At 42.1% G+C, this 15,655-nt stretch overlaps 2 protein-coding genes across 2 annotated transcripts; one reads left to right on the forward strand and one right to left on the reverse strand.

Annotated features, from left to right (window-relative positions):
- Positions 1 to 1,752: 1,752 nt before the first annotated feature.
- On the forward strand, positions 1,753 to 4,835 carry LOC146575586 (uncharacterized). The gene is made up of 2 exons (XM_085270332.1): positions 1,753 to 2,364; positions 3,322 to 4,835. Exons 1-2 carry the CDS (start codon positions 2,136 to 2,138, stop codon positions 3,615 to 3,617), a joined length of 525 nt encoding a protein of 174 aa, XP_085126458.1. The 5' UTR covers positions 1,753 to 2,135; the 3' UTR covers positions 3,618 to 4,835.
- A 1,683-nt stretch (positions 4,836 to 6,518) lies between these two features.
- Positions 6,519 to 14,633, reverse strand: farsa (phenylalanyl-tRNA synthetase subunit alpha). The gene is made up of 13 exons (XM_085270333.1): positions 14,444 to 14,633; positions 14,201 to 14,338; positions 13,783 to 13,881; positions 13,576 to 13,694; positions 10,274 to 10,366; positions 9,645 to 9,773; positions 9,453 to 9,568; positions 9,281 to 9,365; positions 9,095 to 9,194; positions 8,474 to 8,642; positions 8,234 to 8,311; positions 7,677 to 7,791; positions 6,519 to 7,054 (listed from the first exon to the last, which is right to left on the reverse strand). The coding sequence occupies exons 1-13, from the start codon at positions 14,588 to 14,590 to the stop codon at positions 6,949 to 6,951; spliced, it is 1,494 nt and encodes a 497-aa protein (XP_085126459.1). The 5' UTR covers positions 14,591 to 14,633; the 3' UTR covers positions 6,519 to 6,948.
- Between the last annotated feature and the right edge of the window lie 1,022 nt (positions 14,634 to 15,655).

Below are 15,655 nucleotides of genomic sequence, written 5' to 3' on the forward strand. Positions count from 1 at the left end.
TCTGCTCCTTTGTGCAAGGAGAAACAGGAAGAGCACTGCAAGAGCTACAAATGACCTCCAGCAGGACACTGATGTTGATGTCTGGGTAGAGAGTCCCCATGACATCAGGAACATTCCCAGATGTTGTCAGGCATGCATATCAGCACATGGGGCCATACAAACTAGAGTACCATTCAATGTTGCTGCAATGAAATTTTTGCAAAATGCACTAGCTTGCCACATCATTTGTTCACTTTGATTTCCAGGGTGTGTTTGAATGCAGCCCTCTGTAAGATGACCATTTTCATTCCCATCCAATGATCTGGTATCCTTTCCTTCCTAACACTTTACCCAGTCTGTATTAGTGTAGATAAACGTGGCTTTAAGTTGTGATGTGTTTCCAGAAATATTGGCTGGGATCAGTACTTTGAATGTATCAATAATTTCCAGGACTAAAATAATGGCTGTTACCAGAAACACCTGGCTTACAATTTGTAGTGCTGATCTACTAAATGTGCCCATAAATGTCCAGTTTCCACATAGCTGGCAGTAATTAGACATACTTAGATTGAGATTTAGATTGTTGTCTAATGCAGAGTAACTTTAACGCATAATAAATGCTCAAGTGTGCATCTTGGAGGTGTGTCCATGCATGTGGTGTGCATGTTTTTTGCCGCAGGTCTGTAGCACACAGGCATCAATCCATGGATTCGTGCTCTGCTGCAAGAAAAAATCAATATTAATGTATTTAAGGAAGTAATCGTGCTTCTCTCTGCAGGTGACGAAACATTTGATCTCACAGTATTTTTACAAGTGTTTGTCCCCAGAGTCAGGATCAAATTAAGAAGAAAAAAAGGCTTTTAAATAATGCTGCCCCCTTGTATGATCTTACTCCTGGAACGAGGAGCTGAAATTGTCAAAACTGACTACTATGGAGTTTAAGTCCATTTTCAACCAGACTTTTACATGGAAAAATAAAATATATCACTATAATGATGACACAACCTGAGTGTAATGTGAATCTTTGTTATATCCTTGACTGCTCTGACAAAAATAATAGCCAGCTGGGTTTGGACAAGATGTTGGACATAAGAAAAACTCTCATATGCTCGGAGAATACCTCTCTGACTCTATGATTATGCATTTATTTTATTTTAAAAGAAGGTCTGGGTTGTTGTTGTTTTTAAACAGTGATCATCATTATTGTGAAATGCAAAAGAATGCAAAAGTCTCATTTCTCCTATTAACGTCTGCAGGATTTTACACTTGAAAATATATATATATATATTTTTAATATTTATAATTAGCATTTTTTTTTTATATTTAAAAAAAAATACATAGCATATTTACATTTTGACCATAACCAGTAACCGTGACTGCTGCAGCAGTATGGCAGTGGGCTGTAACGCATTTTTAAAATGTGTTTGTGTGATCATTTGAGACTGTGAAAGTGGATATGCTGCAAAGAAGTGTCTTTGCCCACAGTTACCTTCAAGTCCACCCAAAGGTGCTAATAAGGTTCAGCTCACCCCCGTGTCCCGTCTACAAACCCGCAATTTATTCAGTTTAACTGAAAGACACACTGACATTAACACCTCCGGGGACGTCCCGAGCTGCGTACATGAGCAAAAATAGCATCTCTACGCGGTAGAAAGGACTAGTTTCCTTTCAGGGGACTTCTCGGTAGCGCTGCTTAAGCCTGCCGTGAGCCGACAGTTTCCAGCAGGGTGAGGGTGCGTGGGCTAAAGTGGGCGGACCTGACAGTTTACAGCTGCCGGCGGGACGCATGTTTCATTTCAGCACCAAGGACAGAGCAGGAGGCAGCAGCACCCACCGCACCTTACATAAGAACCCCAAGCCAGGAGCGCTCTTTACCGCTGAAGGACTGGATCGATTTGGTGTCTGAGAACAAGGGATGAAGTAAAGAAGTGAGATGCAAACTTATCAGAACTTCATTTTCATTTTGCCCTTCATATTTCTTTTATTTTCTTTGCGAAACTGGACAATTAACCTTCATATTAACGGCAAATTGATTTTATTATTATAATTTTTCCGTAATGTCTTCGTGTAAGAAATATCACCCTCGTGTGTGGAGTATGGTCTGGTTATAAGAAGTGAGGAAAAAGCCTACACGTGTATCACCTGTTCCTGTAACCATGAATGGTTATAATTTCACCGATTTCAACTCCACCCACGAAGCACACGCTTACCCTTACTCAGCGTCGGTAGACGACCCTCTGTACCGGCAGTACAAACCCCCGGTGAAGGAGCTCATCCCTTTACCAAAGGCGGTGCTGTATCTGCTCATGGCCGCTCTGGTAGTAGTTGGAGTTGCCTATGCCATCATTGGACACCTCATCAAGGATCTGGCCATTGACATAACAGGTACGTGCTAGTCACCCAGAGCAGGCAAATCAAACTCCTTTTACACCGTGGGCCGTGTATGCAGCCCATTTTGATCTGAATTGACCTGTGAAACTTCCATTTGTGTCAGTGTAAAGAAGTTCAACTACACATTCAATGCTTGAGATATTTTAATGAAAGAAGTGCAATTTTACAGCTCACTTTTTATCCACATGATAAAGAAATGCTGCTCTGGGCTTAAATTGTAAGAACCAAATATGTAAAATTACAGAAATGGTTCTGTTAGCTCATTGTGCAGACTGTGCTGAAATTATAAAACTGAACTTTATTTGTTAATTGACAGAATGTCTTTTTTAAAATTGTGAGCCCAGTGTAAAATACTACATTTCAACAGTAGATTGTGAAAAAACAGGAACTTTGTGTTTTTAATTATTCATCTTTATTACTGTGGTGGAGAATGAATGGCAATAGGGGAGAACTTCATCAGTGGTAAAAGCTGTACAACCAGAGAAAATACAGTTACAAGTCTAAAATTGGTGGCCAGTTCTGGCACCGGGGTCTTCTGTTTGGTACTCCTCTGTTTGGATTACAGCTCTGAGAGTACAATAACAGGGATGCAGCAGCAGTGAGGATACACTGAGTACTGATGCATGTACTTTTAACACCACTGTGATCCAAATGAGTTCATCTGCACTCAAAGCAGAGGTTATTTTTGCTCTATATGTTAATAAACATGCCAATAAAATGGGGACAGTCAGTGCTTGGTAGCTTTAGTTTAGCTTTAGTACTACAAAGGCTTAAACTGAACCACTTGTACATCACTTTCAGCCAGACTGTTCAGGAATTCAAGCTTTCTTTTCAACACAAACCTCAGTTATCTGTCAGTTTTCACCATTAATGCATCACCTTTGCCTGCTTTTTCACAGCTTTCAGTTTGTTGTGAATACTCCTTTGCTAAGCCCTGTCTTCCTTCTTTAGAGTGTGTGCTTGGTCCACCTGGAGATGAAGACAAAGACGAGGATGATCCCCAACGTATGGGCAGCCATCCCCCCTCGGCGCATCCGTTCGCTCACAATGCCTTCCACGTGTGGGACCAGGACGATGTGGTCATTCCTCTATCTCGCGACGAAAGCCCCCAGACCAGTCCGCTGCTGCTGGCCGCCATCCCCTACATCCCGTCATTCTTCCCACACTCTCACAGCCCACCGAGTCACGGCTCTCCGGGTTTCCCCAACTGCCCAGAAACAAGCAAGGAAATCCCGGGGGAGTTCTGATTGTGACATGGACCTTGACTACACGCCTGAGTGTGCATAACACATGACTTTGACAGAAGGAGATGGCTGCGAGGTACAAACATGTACAAACTGCACATCTCATATCCCGTGTCATTACCAGCAGACCTTCAGTGACTGTGAAGCGAGCAGCAGTAATGAAACTGTCTCTAACACGTTAAAGGATTTGTCAGTATTACACCACATGGCTTAAGACTGTTGTCACAAAATGAGAAAAGCTGACAACCTCAGGCAGGGAATCCAAAGAGGAAGTGATTTAGAGGAGAAGATCAGCACTTATTGTCTCTGTGTGCCTGATCTTCAGTGAGATACATTTTAGATAAGTACAAAAAACACGACATGTTGATATAAAGTATTTTTGTTGTTTTTTCTGTTTTGTTTTTTTTAAGTAAAATCTGTCTGAAATGTATCAGGGGGGCTATTGTGTCCAGTGTGAGTGACATATGATGATCCAGGGCGTGAGATTGAAAGACTGTCCATCTGCTGCAGCATTATAATCCACCTGCACAACAACAGATTAGCTGTAAAGTCTGCTCACAGATTTGCATTTTTTGCAGTGCAACGTGTCTCTTTGTTGGTGATTTTAATGTTATTTTGGTATGCTTCATGTATGACTCATAAAAAAGAAAAAGGAACGCAAAATCCGTTTCTGGAGTCTTTGACAAAGCTGCTTCCAACCTCCTGGCCTTCTCACACATTTCATTAAAATGTTATTTGAAGACACTCGGGGATTAGAGGAAGACTTAAGGGAGTTCCAGCTATTCAACAGTTACGTACGCAGAGCAGCTTAACCCTGCAGCTTTAGCGCAGGTGTCGCACGCGCTCGTGGATTCCCTTTAGCTGTCTTGTACACAGAACGGGACAATGCAGCTTATGGCTCAAAGGTAACCGAAGATCTGAACATTTTAAAAAGAGACATTCAAATTTGTCTTAATTTAGCAGAGCAGAAACCAGACGGGAAATGATTAAGAAATTTACAGGTTAACTGTCCTAAAAACTGTAAAAGACCCATCAAATTAATCTGAGAACTGAACTTTCTCTGAACTTTGTCCAGGCAAAACAGGACATCAGCAGACTTCAGAAAGAAAGAAATTGTAAAATGCCCCAGGAGGCCAAAACAACTACAAAATAATAAAAGTAAATGAATAAAAATTTGAAAGAAAGAGTGGTGAGCTCTGCGACGTATCCATGGAACTGTGGTGGATGATCACGGGATCCTTTCTGTGTTTATAAAATACAGTAAATTATAAAATACAGAAATGAAGAGCACTTTACCCCGAGGCAGGAAAAAAACAGAGAGTTTAAACATTTCATCAGCATCAGGAGGAATTCTGAAATGCATGCTGTAGTAAACAGCATGGACATTGCTTCACAGAACAAATAAGCCTAAAATATTCTAGAAAAACAACCCAGGAGTCGTAAGTTGTGGAGTGACAGAGTTAAGTCACCGGACATTAATCTGACTGAGCTGCTTTTTATTAGATTAATGTGTCCAATTACATTTGAGCCCCTAAAAATAAAGGCATATGTACAGCCAAAGGTGGCTCTAAATACTCTCATTTTAATATAGTAGTTATATTTTGGTTTGGTCCATTCAAGCCCTCGGCCCATCTGAGAGGCATGGTGAAGGTTTGGGTCAGCTGACTTCAGTGTTTAATAGGTAGTTGTTAGAAACTCGATCACTACGTGTTGAAGTGGTGACGCATATCACTCTAATCTCTTTGATGGTCGCGGTACAGTTCAGTTTCAAATGTGAGCTTTTGCTAACCAACATTAGCATGAGCAGAAAGCTCGCTATTCAGCATAAGAGCTATCAGGACTGTTATGTGACACTGAAATTTAGAGTTTTACAGCCTGATCTGTCTTGATGCATGATCAATCATCCATACATCCATCATCTGGATGTAGTGTTTTCAACCATGACTGATTTCTTTAGTCTTCAACACTGATCAAAGATCATTGATCACTGATCAACGGTCACTGTTCACAGAGAGTTGGGGGATGGCTGCAACCACAGCATTGTAAGATGGTGAAAGCTGTACCCTTAGGCCCCCTCCTCGATTCAGAGATGGTCTTTCCCTTTTCACGTAAATGGCCTCCTTGACTCTGCGCTCAAACCAGCGTTCCTCCTGTCCAGGATGTGTACATCCTCATCATTGAAAGAGTGTCCACTGGCCTGTAGGTGTAAATAGACTGCTGAGTCCTGGCCTGACGAGGTAGCTCTTCTGTGTTGTGCCATCAGCTTTGCCAGAGGTTGCTTGGTTTCCCTGATGTATAAATCATGGCAATCCTCCTGGCACTTAACAGCGTACACTTTGTTACTCTGTTTGTGTCGGGGGACCTGATCCTTGGGGTCGACCGATTTTTAGCGCAGCGTGTTTTGTTGTTTAAAGGCCACGGAAACGCGGTGTTTGCAGCCATTCCCCAACTCTCTCTGAATTGTACTCATGGTCTTTGATCAATGGTCATGGCAATTTGCATATTAATGACCAAAGAACTGACCTCACAGCCCATTGTTCATTCAGTGGGCTTGTGCAAATGTACTGTTTAGAAGATTGGGGAAACCTGCAGTCAGCTGAGACTGAAGAAGACACTTGGATGAGTGACGAAATGTTTCTCCCACTGAAAACGCTTCGTCCAGATGATCAGAATCAACCTTTTGGGATACGACTTGATCTGTTTTATTTTAATATCTTTTTAACTTTGTTTCTCTGGTAAAGACGCAGACGTCACTCAGTCGTCCTGCTGCTGATCGGCATCTCACTGAAAAGCTGCATGCTTTTAGAAATGTGTGGGAGGATTACCTTTACAGTGTATGTTTCTCATACATGCATACAAGTAAAAACATGCTCATTTGAAGAATTACAAGCCAGACTGCACTGATACCTGGAAAAAGCTTTTATTTTGACTTCCAAAAGTTGCAGTTTTATTTTTCCTGTACAAGATGATTGAATATAGTAGATCAGGGTCAAGGTGGTAAAAAAGGCAGTTTGTAACAAATTCAAGACTCATCCTCATTCACCCAGCTGCAGTGTGGAGTTCATAAAAAAAAAAAAAAAAGATGCTCTTTTGTGTTAAAGCCCTTTGAAATCAGATCTGTCTGAAGGCTGTGGTGAAAAAAAGCCCCGTCCCTTTTAGCGCTACAGTCGCTTTCAGGCCAACTGCTTTTACTGGCCGAGCTTTGATAAAGGGGACAGCGGTGGTGCCGGGCTTTGAGGAGAGACGTGGGTATGAGGTGTTACACAGTAAAGATAAAAAGGAAAGGGTCCATTCCAAATGAATAATAACATTAATAACAACAGCTGGGCGGTACTCAGGAGTCCAGGCGGCATATAGGGCTGTCGTAGACCATCTGTAGGTTCACCTTGTGTCCCACCAGCTCTCTGATGTTGTTGATGCCGTATTTAATCATGGTGGGCCTGCGAGACAGAGGAGAAGCCCGCGTGAGCGGTTGTTCTGTTGGGAGACGCGACTATGTTGTGTCTAACAGACGAGAGCGAAAACAACAGAGGTCGGAGTAGTAAAGGATTATTCGCCCTGGATTACGGAACATTACCCAGCTCACTCACTCCACGGTTATTAGCTGCGACAGTTGGTCGTAGTTAAGACTCAATTAGCGCTCGATTCAAACAGCAAGCTGAATACAGTGTGCGACGGCGCGACCAGCGAGCGACTCATTTGGGACGACTTCACTTTAGAAAAGCGGGAGTGAGCAAAGAGAAAGGCAGAGACTCACAGTCTGACCTCAAATAATTTCACAGGATAATAGAAATGAAACTCACGTACAAGCAGGAGTAATCCTCCACAGGAAACAAACCTACATTTCTTCAATGTGGGTCAGTTCAGCGCGTACACAAGAAGTGATTATGAGTACACACAGACTTAATCACACACCTTTAATCCCTACATGGAACATCTACTATAGTTTGGGAGATACGTACTGACGTCCTTCCCTTTTAGACTCATGCTGTGTCTAGCGTGGCTGACCTCTCAGTTTTCCTTGTAGCTAATTAACTCGTATTGCTTTTCATGCACGCTCACCTTTCCAGAGACAGGCCCCAGGCAATTACAGACACATCCTCAGGGAGGCCCATGGGAAGCAGCATCTCTGGTCTGAACACTCCTGAGTTTCCCACTTCCACCCACTTTTTTAATCCTGTACACGTGGAAAGAAATGACAAAAAACAGGGATGTCAAACTCATTTTTACTGTGTACAGCCCACCAACAAGGACAATTTCAACACTACATCTCAGTCTAGTGTAAAGAAGATCAACTAGATGATTATTGATTGCGATGTGTCACATGAATGACCATTGGGGAGGTCTCTATCATTGGTGAAAGCTATAAAACTTACAGTTAAAAGTCTAAAATTGATGTCCTCCTTCACATTTTCCAAAGCCTCCCAGTGGGCCAGATTGGAGTCTTTGACAGGCCAATTCTGGTCCCTGGGTCTTATGTTTGACACCCCTAATATACACCATCAGAAATGTCTATAAAAGAGACTACTAGGACGTTCTTTTGGCTTTCTTAAAGCTCAGGTTTCTGTTGTGTGTAAGTTAGACTAATAGCGCTACATAAAAACAGAGTTGCACTGTACCTTCATGGTAGCTGAACACTTCCATGCTGGGCTCTGTGTAGGGGTTGTAGGCAGGCTTGAAGCGTAGTTTGGTAATTCCTAAAAAAAGGCGTTTGGTAAAAGAATAGGATATTGTAACTGTCTGTTTATTTTTTATTTTTTTAAAGTGAGTATTAAGAGGCTTTCTACAAACAACTATCAGCACATTTGTCCCTTCCAAACTTTGGTCTTTCAAGTCCAGTGTCCTCTATCAGTCCTCACCTAGTTTGGTGAAGAACTGATGCAGAACACCCATGAGGTCTCCCAGAGTCAGTCCATAGTCGGCTACTACGCCCTCTATCTGGTGGAACTCTGCTAGATGGGTGGCATCGAGGGTCTCGTTCCTAAACACGCGATCGATGGAGAAATACTTGACGGGGGTGAACTTCTCCTGGTTATCAGTGTGAGGAGAAAAGGAAGGGGAGAAGAGTTTTAGAGTTATTGACTGGACACATACGACGTCAAAACAATGTGAACCCACACCTTAAACCATCTGCTGCTGCTGCTCTTCTATGGAGGGAATTACTCACATTCAGACACAGGAGCATTAGTGAGGTCAGGCGTAAGGCCTGGATCTCAGTCAAGTTTCCAGTTCACTGTCCAAAAAGTCAGTGGGTGCTTAAAGGGCAGGTCTTAAGACATGGTAATGACAAACGCTGTGCTCTTGTTGTCTAAAACATACTCTATGTTTTACTTCAGAAAACAAACATTATGTTGAAATTACATTTACTGACGGGGGAATTACACTCTTAGTCGTGAGCTGTATTATGAAGTGTTACCAAGAAATCAAATCACCAGACAGCTCTGATTTATATGGTCAGTGCAGCGTCCCTACAGTCTCACCTGCTGTGCCAGTTTATACAGCATGCGTGCGCTGACTGCTGTAGTGTGAGTGCGGAGGATGTTCTTCTGAGCCTCCTCTATCTTCCAGTCATACTTGTACCTACAAGAGAGATGATAAAATGCAATGAGATGCAGTGACAGCAACGACACTGTTACTTGTTAAGTGAGCTTGTGATCACGCCTCACCCCTGTGAACCGTAGCCTCCCTCAGAGTGGACCTTCTTCACCCTCTCCAGGTAGTCCTGTGGGAACTCGTGGGCGTGCGCTGGGTCTGAAAAACAGCGAGTGAAGGGTGATCAGAAATCATTCTCGATTGAACTCGCAGCTCATTTCCACCACTCGGTGACCTCGGGCTCACCGGACAGGAAGAAGGTGTCGTGCTGGTCTCTGGCTGGGTGCTGCTGGGGCTGGAAGAGGGAGTCAAAGTTCCAGAAAGAGCTTTCTATGAAGTTGTTGGTCGGCATCTCGGTGAAACTACAAGAAACAGATGGTTAACTGGGTGTTTTATTATGCGCATGTGTGCGTTTCTCCCAGTTTCACAGCTGCTCACCCCATCTCCAAGAAGATCTGCCGGAACTGCGTTCGCACCTTCATCAGCGGGTGTAGGTGACCGCAGTCTGGGGCAACACCCATGGCCTCAAAGTTGTAGGGCTTAAATTTCTTCTCTTTCCAGTTGCCACTGGAACACACCACATGCAGGGAGGTAACACAAAAACATTTCTCTCAAATCATTTCGCCATTTTTAATCTGTGGCTGAGATGATTGAGGCGGGCGAATCTACAGTGCACGTAATCAGCACGGAGCAGCACGCAGAATACCAATTTGAATTTTGGGCAATGCAACATCTGGATACTGCTTTTAGCCAAATCCTCTATGATATGATTTCATGCAAAAAAACAAAAGTGTGCAAGCGCTCTTTTCATTCTGTCGCTTTCAGCATGAAAGCTAAAGCATCTGTCCTGCCCTGCCTTTAGGACTGAGTCCACATCTTTGGACTTGTCCCCTTTTATGGGCAGATTTTTTCTCTGTCCTCACTCAGGACCCTGCAGGCTGACACTGACTGCCAGAGGAGGGTGGGCCTGGGTTGGAATTGAACCCAGGCCTCTGCAGTGAGGACTCTGTGCGCACGCTTTACCTGATGAGCTACTGAAACTCTGAGGAGAGTGCATCTCTACATACCTGGCAAGCATCTCAGGGGTGAGCTCCGTCTCCTGTTTGGTGATGGTGGTGCTGAAGGAGTTGCCCTTAGTGATCCAGTAAGACTTCACAGTCCTGAACACAAATTAGAATGACCTCAGTACGCAGAAAGGTACTGCTGTTGACAATCTAAAGACCGTAAAAACATGCAGTTATTTTTATTTTGATTCATACTTTCATAGCAGAAAAATCATTTCAAAATAAAGGATTTTAGGTACTTCTTGCATGAATTTATTGATTAGAATAAAATAAAGCAGAACATTCTTAATAGCAAGAAAGAAAGTACACCTCTGCACAGGGCTGTGCGATATGACCAAAATCTCCTATTCCAATATAAGAATTCTATCGTCCCGATAACGATATAAATCACAAAAATGTAACATTTTCTGTAAATTCTGTGAATCTCGGGCAGCTCGTCTTGCGGGAAGTGTTTCCAGCTGCGCGTCGTGTAGCTGGAGTCGAGTGTTTTAACCCATGCATGAAACTATACATTTTTAGACATAAGTTGTAACGGCCGCCGTTTTCTTTGTGAGTATTTATTACACGGCGTGCTGCGGGGAAAAGCCTGTTCTAACGTTTGAGTCTAAGGTTTATTTTTTAGCACCTGGCGGCTCTTTTTTTAATTCTCATCCGTAAATAATCTGCTCTTTCACCTGATTCAGTTTATTTTGAAAAGCCTCAACAGGATCTTGAGCTTTATTGTGAAAGGTTTATGTGGAACATAAAAAAGCAGACACGCGATGCTATTAACGTCGTTGTTGCTAACCACAACGCATAAAAACAGGCGCTTGTCCGTCCATAGTGTGGTTATATAAAATATAAGAGAAAGAGAGAACTTTAAGAAATTAATATAGCCACTACAGTGACCATCAAAACGATGAAAAAATATTGCCGTAAACAGTTTATTTTGCGACACCACGAAACAAACGATAGCGTAAAATGAAACTATAGACGTTTTTATATCATCATCCGATATATATGGTTCTATCGAACAGCCCTACCTCTGCATGGATTTGAACTTGTGACCTCACACTTTCAAGCCCATTTCTTTTCCTACTGAGCTAGTGTGGCATAGTGATAAATCCATTATGTACCACACAGATTAGTTGTGATGGCGTTCAGAAAAACAAACATGTGTTTAGCTCCTTTCTTGCAATAATGATCCAGATTTATCACTTTTTAAACAGACCTCCATTCTACATGGAGACAACACAAACATCCGCCCATCTGTGGACCAGCTTTGGCCCAGGAGATGACGTCAGGGTCTGCTTTGAATAACCAGTCAGAGGAGGAAAGACTGTCAGATGTGACCAACAGCTATATAGCCACATATATGTTCTCACAGAAACATCATGTCTACCCACGACATGATCACTTCCCTAAACGACAGAAACTCTGATGTGAAGCTAATTAGCAGAGATCCTGTGAGGTTAATTCAAGAACCTCTGTGACAAACCTGCCATGCTGCCACATCACAATGTGATGGTTAAATCTGTCTCACATTGGGAGGATTATTTAAACATCAAACGTAAACATGAATAGAAGCAAAACATTTTTGTGCTGGGGGGGGAGTGCTGACAGGATAGCAGGAGCTCTAGTTCTACACTTAGGTAAACATGGGAAAACCAACTAGGTAGATCCAACAAATCATTATTACTTTTTCTAGTGCTCCTCACAGCGGTTTCCTCACATCCATTATTCTTAAGCAGGGGCTCTGCTGCTGCTCAGAGAGGATGCAACATTTATGGACAAGAGTGTCATTTCAATCATCAGTTTAAATGAAGTTAAGCTGGTTGTTAAACTTAATTTGTGCTGCTTTTAGGCACCTGTGGGCTTATTGGAGTGGTGCTGATGCAGGCAGGCAGGCGGTTTATTTGTATAGCACTTTAAAAAACACACCAGGCAGACCAAAGTGCTGAACGACACCGATCAAAACAACTAGCAAAATTAAAAATACAATAAAATTAATAAGAAAGGTGTCAGTTTCCTACACAGTTAAAAGCCAGAGAATAAAAATACGTTTTCAATCTGGATTTAAAGACCTGCACTGATGACGCTTGTCTAATATGGAGGGGAAGGTTATTCCAAAGCATCGGAGCCACAGTTGAGAATGCAAATGTAAACTGTTAAGACACAAGAATCAATTCAGACCTGTATAAAAGATTTATTGAGCTTTTAGGGGAGCAGATCATATGCAGCTGTATTAATAAAAGGATAAAAGGCTTTACCTAAAAATATCATTATATAATATTATATTATCTGAACTGAAGCCATATTCCACACACACACACACACACACACACACACACACACACACACACACACACACACACACACACACACACACACACACACACACACACACAGTTACTTTGCATCCTGGACCCGAGTGCGCTTTAGTACATCTTTATTTGTTCCACTTATTTTACTCCATCACTCTTCTCCATTCAAATGTAAACATCACCCCTCCCACCATCACGCCCACTCTAATACACACACACACAAAGCAAGTGTGGTTGTTTTTAGCGCACAGTGACACGCCATCCGCTTCCATGCCTTACGGATTCATCGGTTATTTAACACAGTGATGAATTTTCCACTCAGGCTGAATGCAGCTGAATCACACCGGGGATCACCTCTTCCATCACATTTAATCAAATGAACCAGACTTACAGGGTCAAACATGCTGAGGCAGAGGAGTGTCAGTACAACCTTAATCTGATTAAGTAAAGCTCATTTTAAAGCTTTTACTCTGGAAATTGTAAGACTTTTTTCCACTTCCACTTTCCATGACTGGAAACAGCAGCAGCAAATATTTTTGGGACCATTTAAAAACATTTATATCATGTGTTTGCCCGTCCCGCCCGCCTGTATGTAAGAATAATTTCTAACTCTACGAAACGAATCAGCTAACATGATTCAGACCACTAAGTGACATAAAATCTGATGGTTTAACACTCCTAGCTACCATTGCAGAGATTTGGCTGAAACCCCATGAGCAGCAGACTTCATGTGTGTGTGAAATGTGAAGTGAAAATATTGCCTGTTGCAATACTGAATGAAATTCAACACACTTAACTATGTTTTTGAAGACCTCTAGAGATGCCTGTCTACTTTGTGCATGTTCATCTCTTATTACTGCTGAGCTTGATGAAAACTTGAATCCAGTAATACCAGGCAAGCTGGAATGAGCAGGGAAACCCCTGAGTATCAATTAATCGTCTCCTGCCACCTACTGGCAGAAAAAGGTACACATTCACCACTAACTAAACAAGAGGACTTACACTTCAGAGAGCAGTTTTCTCTTCTTTAGCTCATTCTTTTCTTTTTCTTCCAGCTGAGTACTGTGGCCTTTCTGCACCAGAAGCAGTTTCTCCCTGACCTGGTCGTCTATGCTCTCCACCTGGGGATCAAAAACACACACCTTAATGAGAAAACTGACCTCAATCAGAAAAGGCGACAACAAAAGGCGGGTATGATGGAACACCTACAGTCCTGAATATCCTGGGGCCACCCTCGTGGGCCTTGTCCACTCTTATCCACTTGCTGGACATGGCCTTGCTGAAGCCGATCTTCCCAAATGGCAGTTTCTACACAGAAATGATGGCAGAGTTTAAGAAAGTTTAACTGAAACATCAAAAAAGGCTGAAAATACATGAGAGATGCAGACATTGGGAAATTCAATACAGACGTTTGACAAACATAAAATACATACACGTAAAACCTGAGCATAAACAGTCGAGTGGATGTTGTATTCGTAATATTGTGGACTTTCAGGGATATTTAAGAATCAAAACCTTGCTTCTCTTAAGTGTGTAGCAAGTTACCTCCGTCAGGTACCTAATGCATTAGATTCTTTGTTATTCTGATAATAATTAATTAATTAATTAATTAATTTCAAACACTAACCATGAGCTCGCTCTGAGCCAGGCCCTCCTGGGGGATACAGCTAAAGACCCGGGATTCATGGCTGCCCTGCTCGGCGATCTCGGTGCCCTCCTCGGTCAGCTCCCAGTGCTTGGAGGAGCGCAACTCGGCTGAGATTACCTGTACAACAGGTAACAAACACGGCTGTCAGCTCAACCTATTGCATCAGTCACCGTGCATTTGACTGTGACAGCCTAACTTCCGCTGCTTCTTCGTGAAACTTACGTCACCGAGAGCCTGGAGACTCTTCACGGCCCCGACGATGACCTGATGATCCACCCCGAGGCTGGTCGCCACGGCCAGGCTGTCCACGCCGTCGTCCACCTTCTCAACCCGCTGTAAAAGCGTCTCCAACACACCGGTGTCCGCCATGCTGTAGCTCTACGAAGCCCGAAAGAGACCGGACGTGACGTCACTTTCTCGGAGGCCGAACAAGCAGGAGTAGCTAGGGCTTATCCTTCTTATTTCATTGTACTGTATATTGTTACTCTTATTTGCCCTGTATGTCTACTGTAAAAACTGAACTGGAATGACTGACTGTTCGCTTTATAATTTCAAATAAAGTTCAGAAAAAAAGGAGTAGCTAGGGCGACATAAAATGGGTTACCGTAAATATTGTATTTCTGTGCAATTTAGTTTTTGAATTTGAAACAAACAGAGAAATTGTTTCAGAATCAAATTTCTAATCTTTTAATAAAACAAAATAAATACTTACTTTAGCTTTTTATGGACACCAAATATAAAGGTTTAATAATAATAATATAAAGGTAATAATAATAATAATAATAATAATAATAATAATAATGGATTGCATTTATAAAGCGCTTTACAATCCCACTATTCATTCACTCTCACATTCACACACTGGTGGAGGCAAGCTACAGTTGTAGCCACAGCTGCCCTGAGGCAGACTGACAGAAGCGAGGCTGCCATATCGCGCCATCGGCCCCTCTGGCCATCACCAGTAGGCGGTAGGTGAAGTGTCTTACCCAAGGACTCTTGTCACATACTGCTACTACTATCCATTGTTGAAAAAATGTGTTCATGACAGTGCAGATTTCTGGCATTTTGTGTAAATTTAAGCATGTAACAATTTAATTAGACAATAAGACAATTTAGTTAGACTTGTGTTTGTAACTGAACCACCTCATGTTGTGTAGCTGTCTGGATTTTATACTTATTGGGCTACATACTTATTTATTATACAGACTATACAGTACATAAAATCAAATATCCCATGTTTTATGTAACTGAAATGTTTAATTGTGTGGGCTAAAAAATAAGACAGTTGTAGACTATATTTATATGAAACATGTATACATTTACTGCATTTGATGTATTTTAACCATATATAATACATTGTATACAATGTAACACCAGCATTTGTGTAAAGAAAAAAAAAGGCTGTGATTTTGCCACCCCATTTGATTTCCATAC

The sequence above is a fragment of the Mchenga conophoros genome, linkage group LG4, assembly GCF_057382185.1.
Source record: "Mchenga conophoros isolate Kocher_MC1m ecotype Shallow Benthic linkage group LG4, M_conophoros_male_GT1.1, whole genome shotgun sequence".
NCBI lineage: Eukaryota > Metazoa > Chordata > Actinopteri > Cichliformes > Cichlidae > Mchenga > Mchenga conophoros.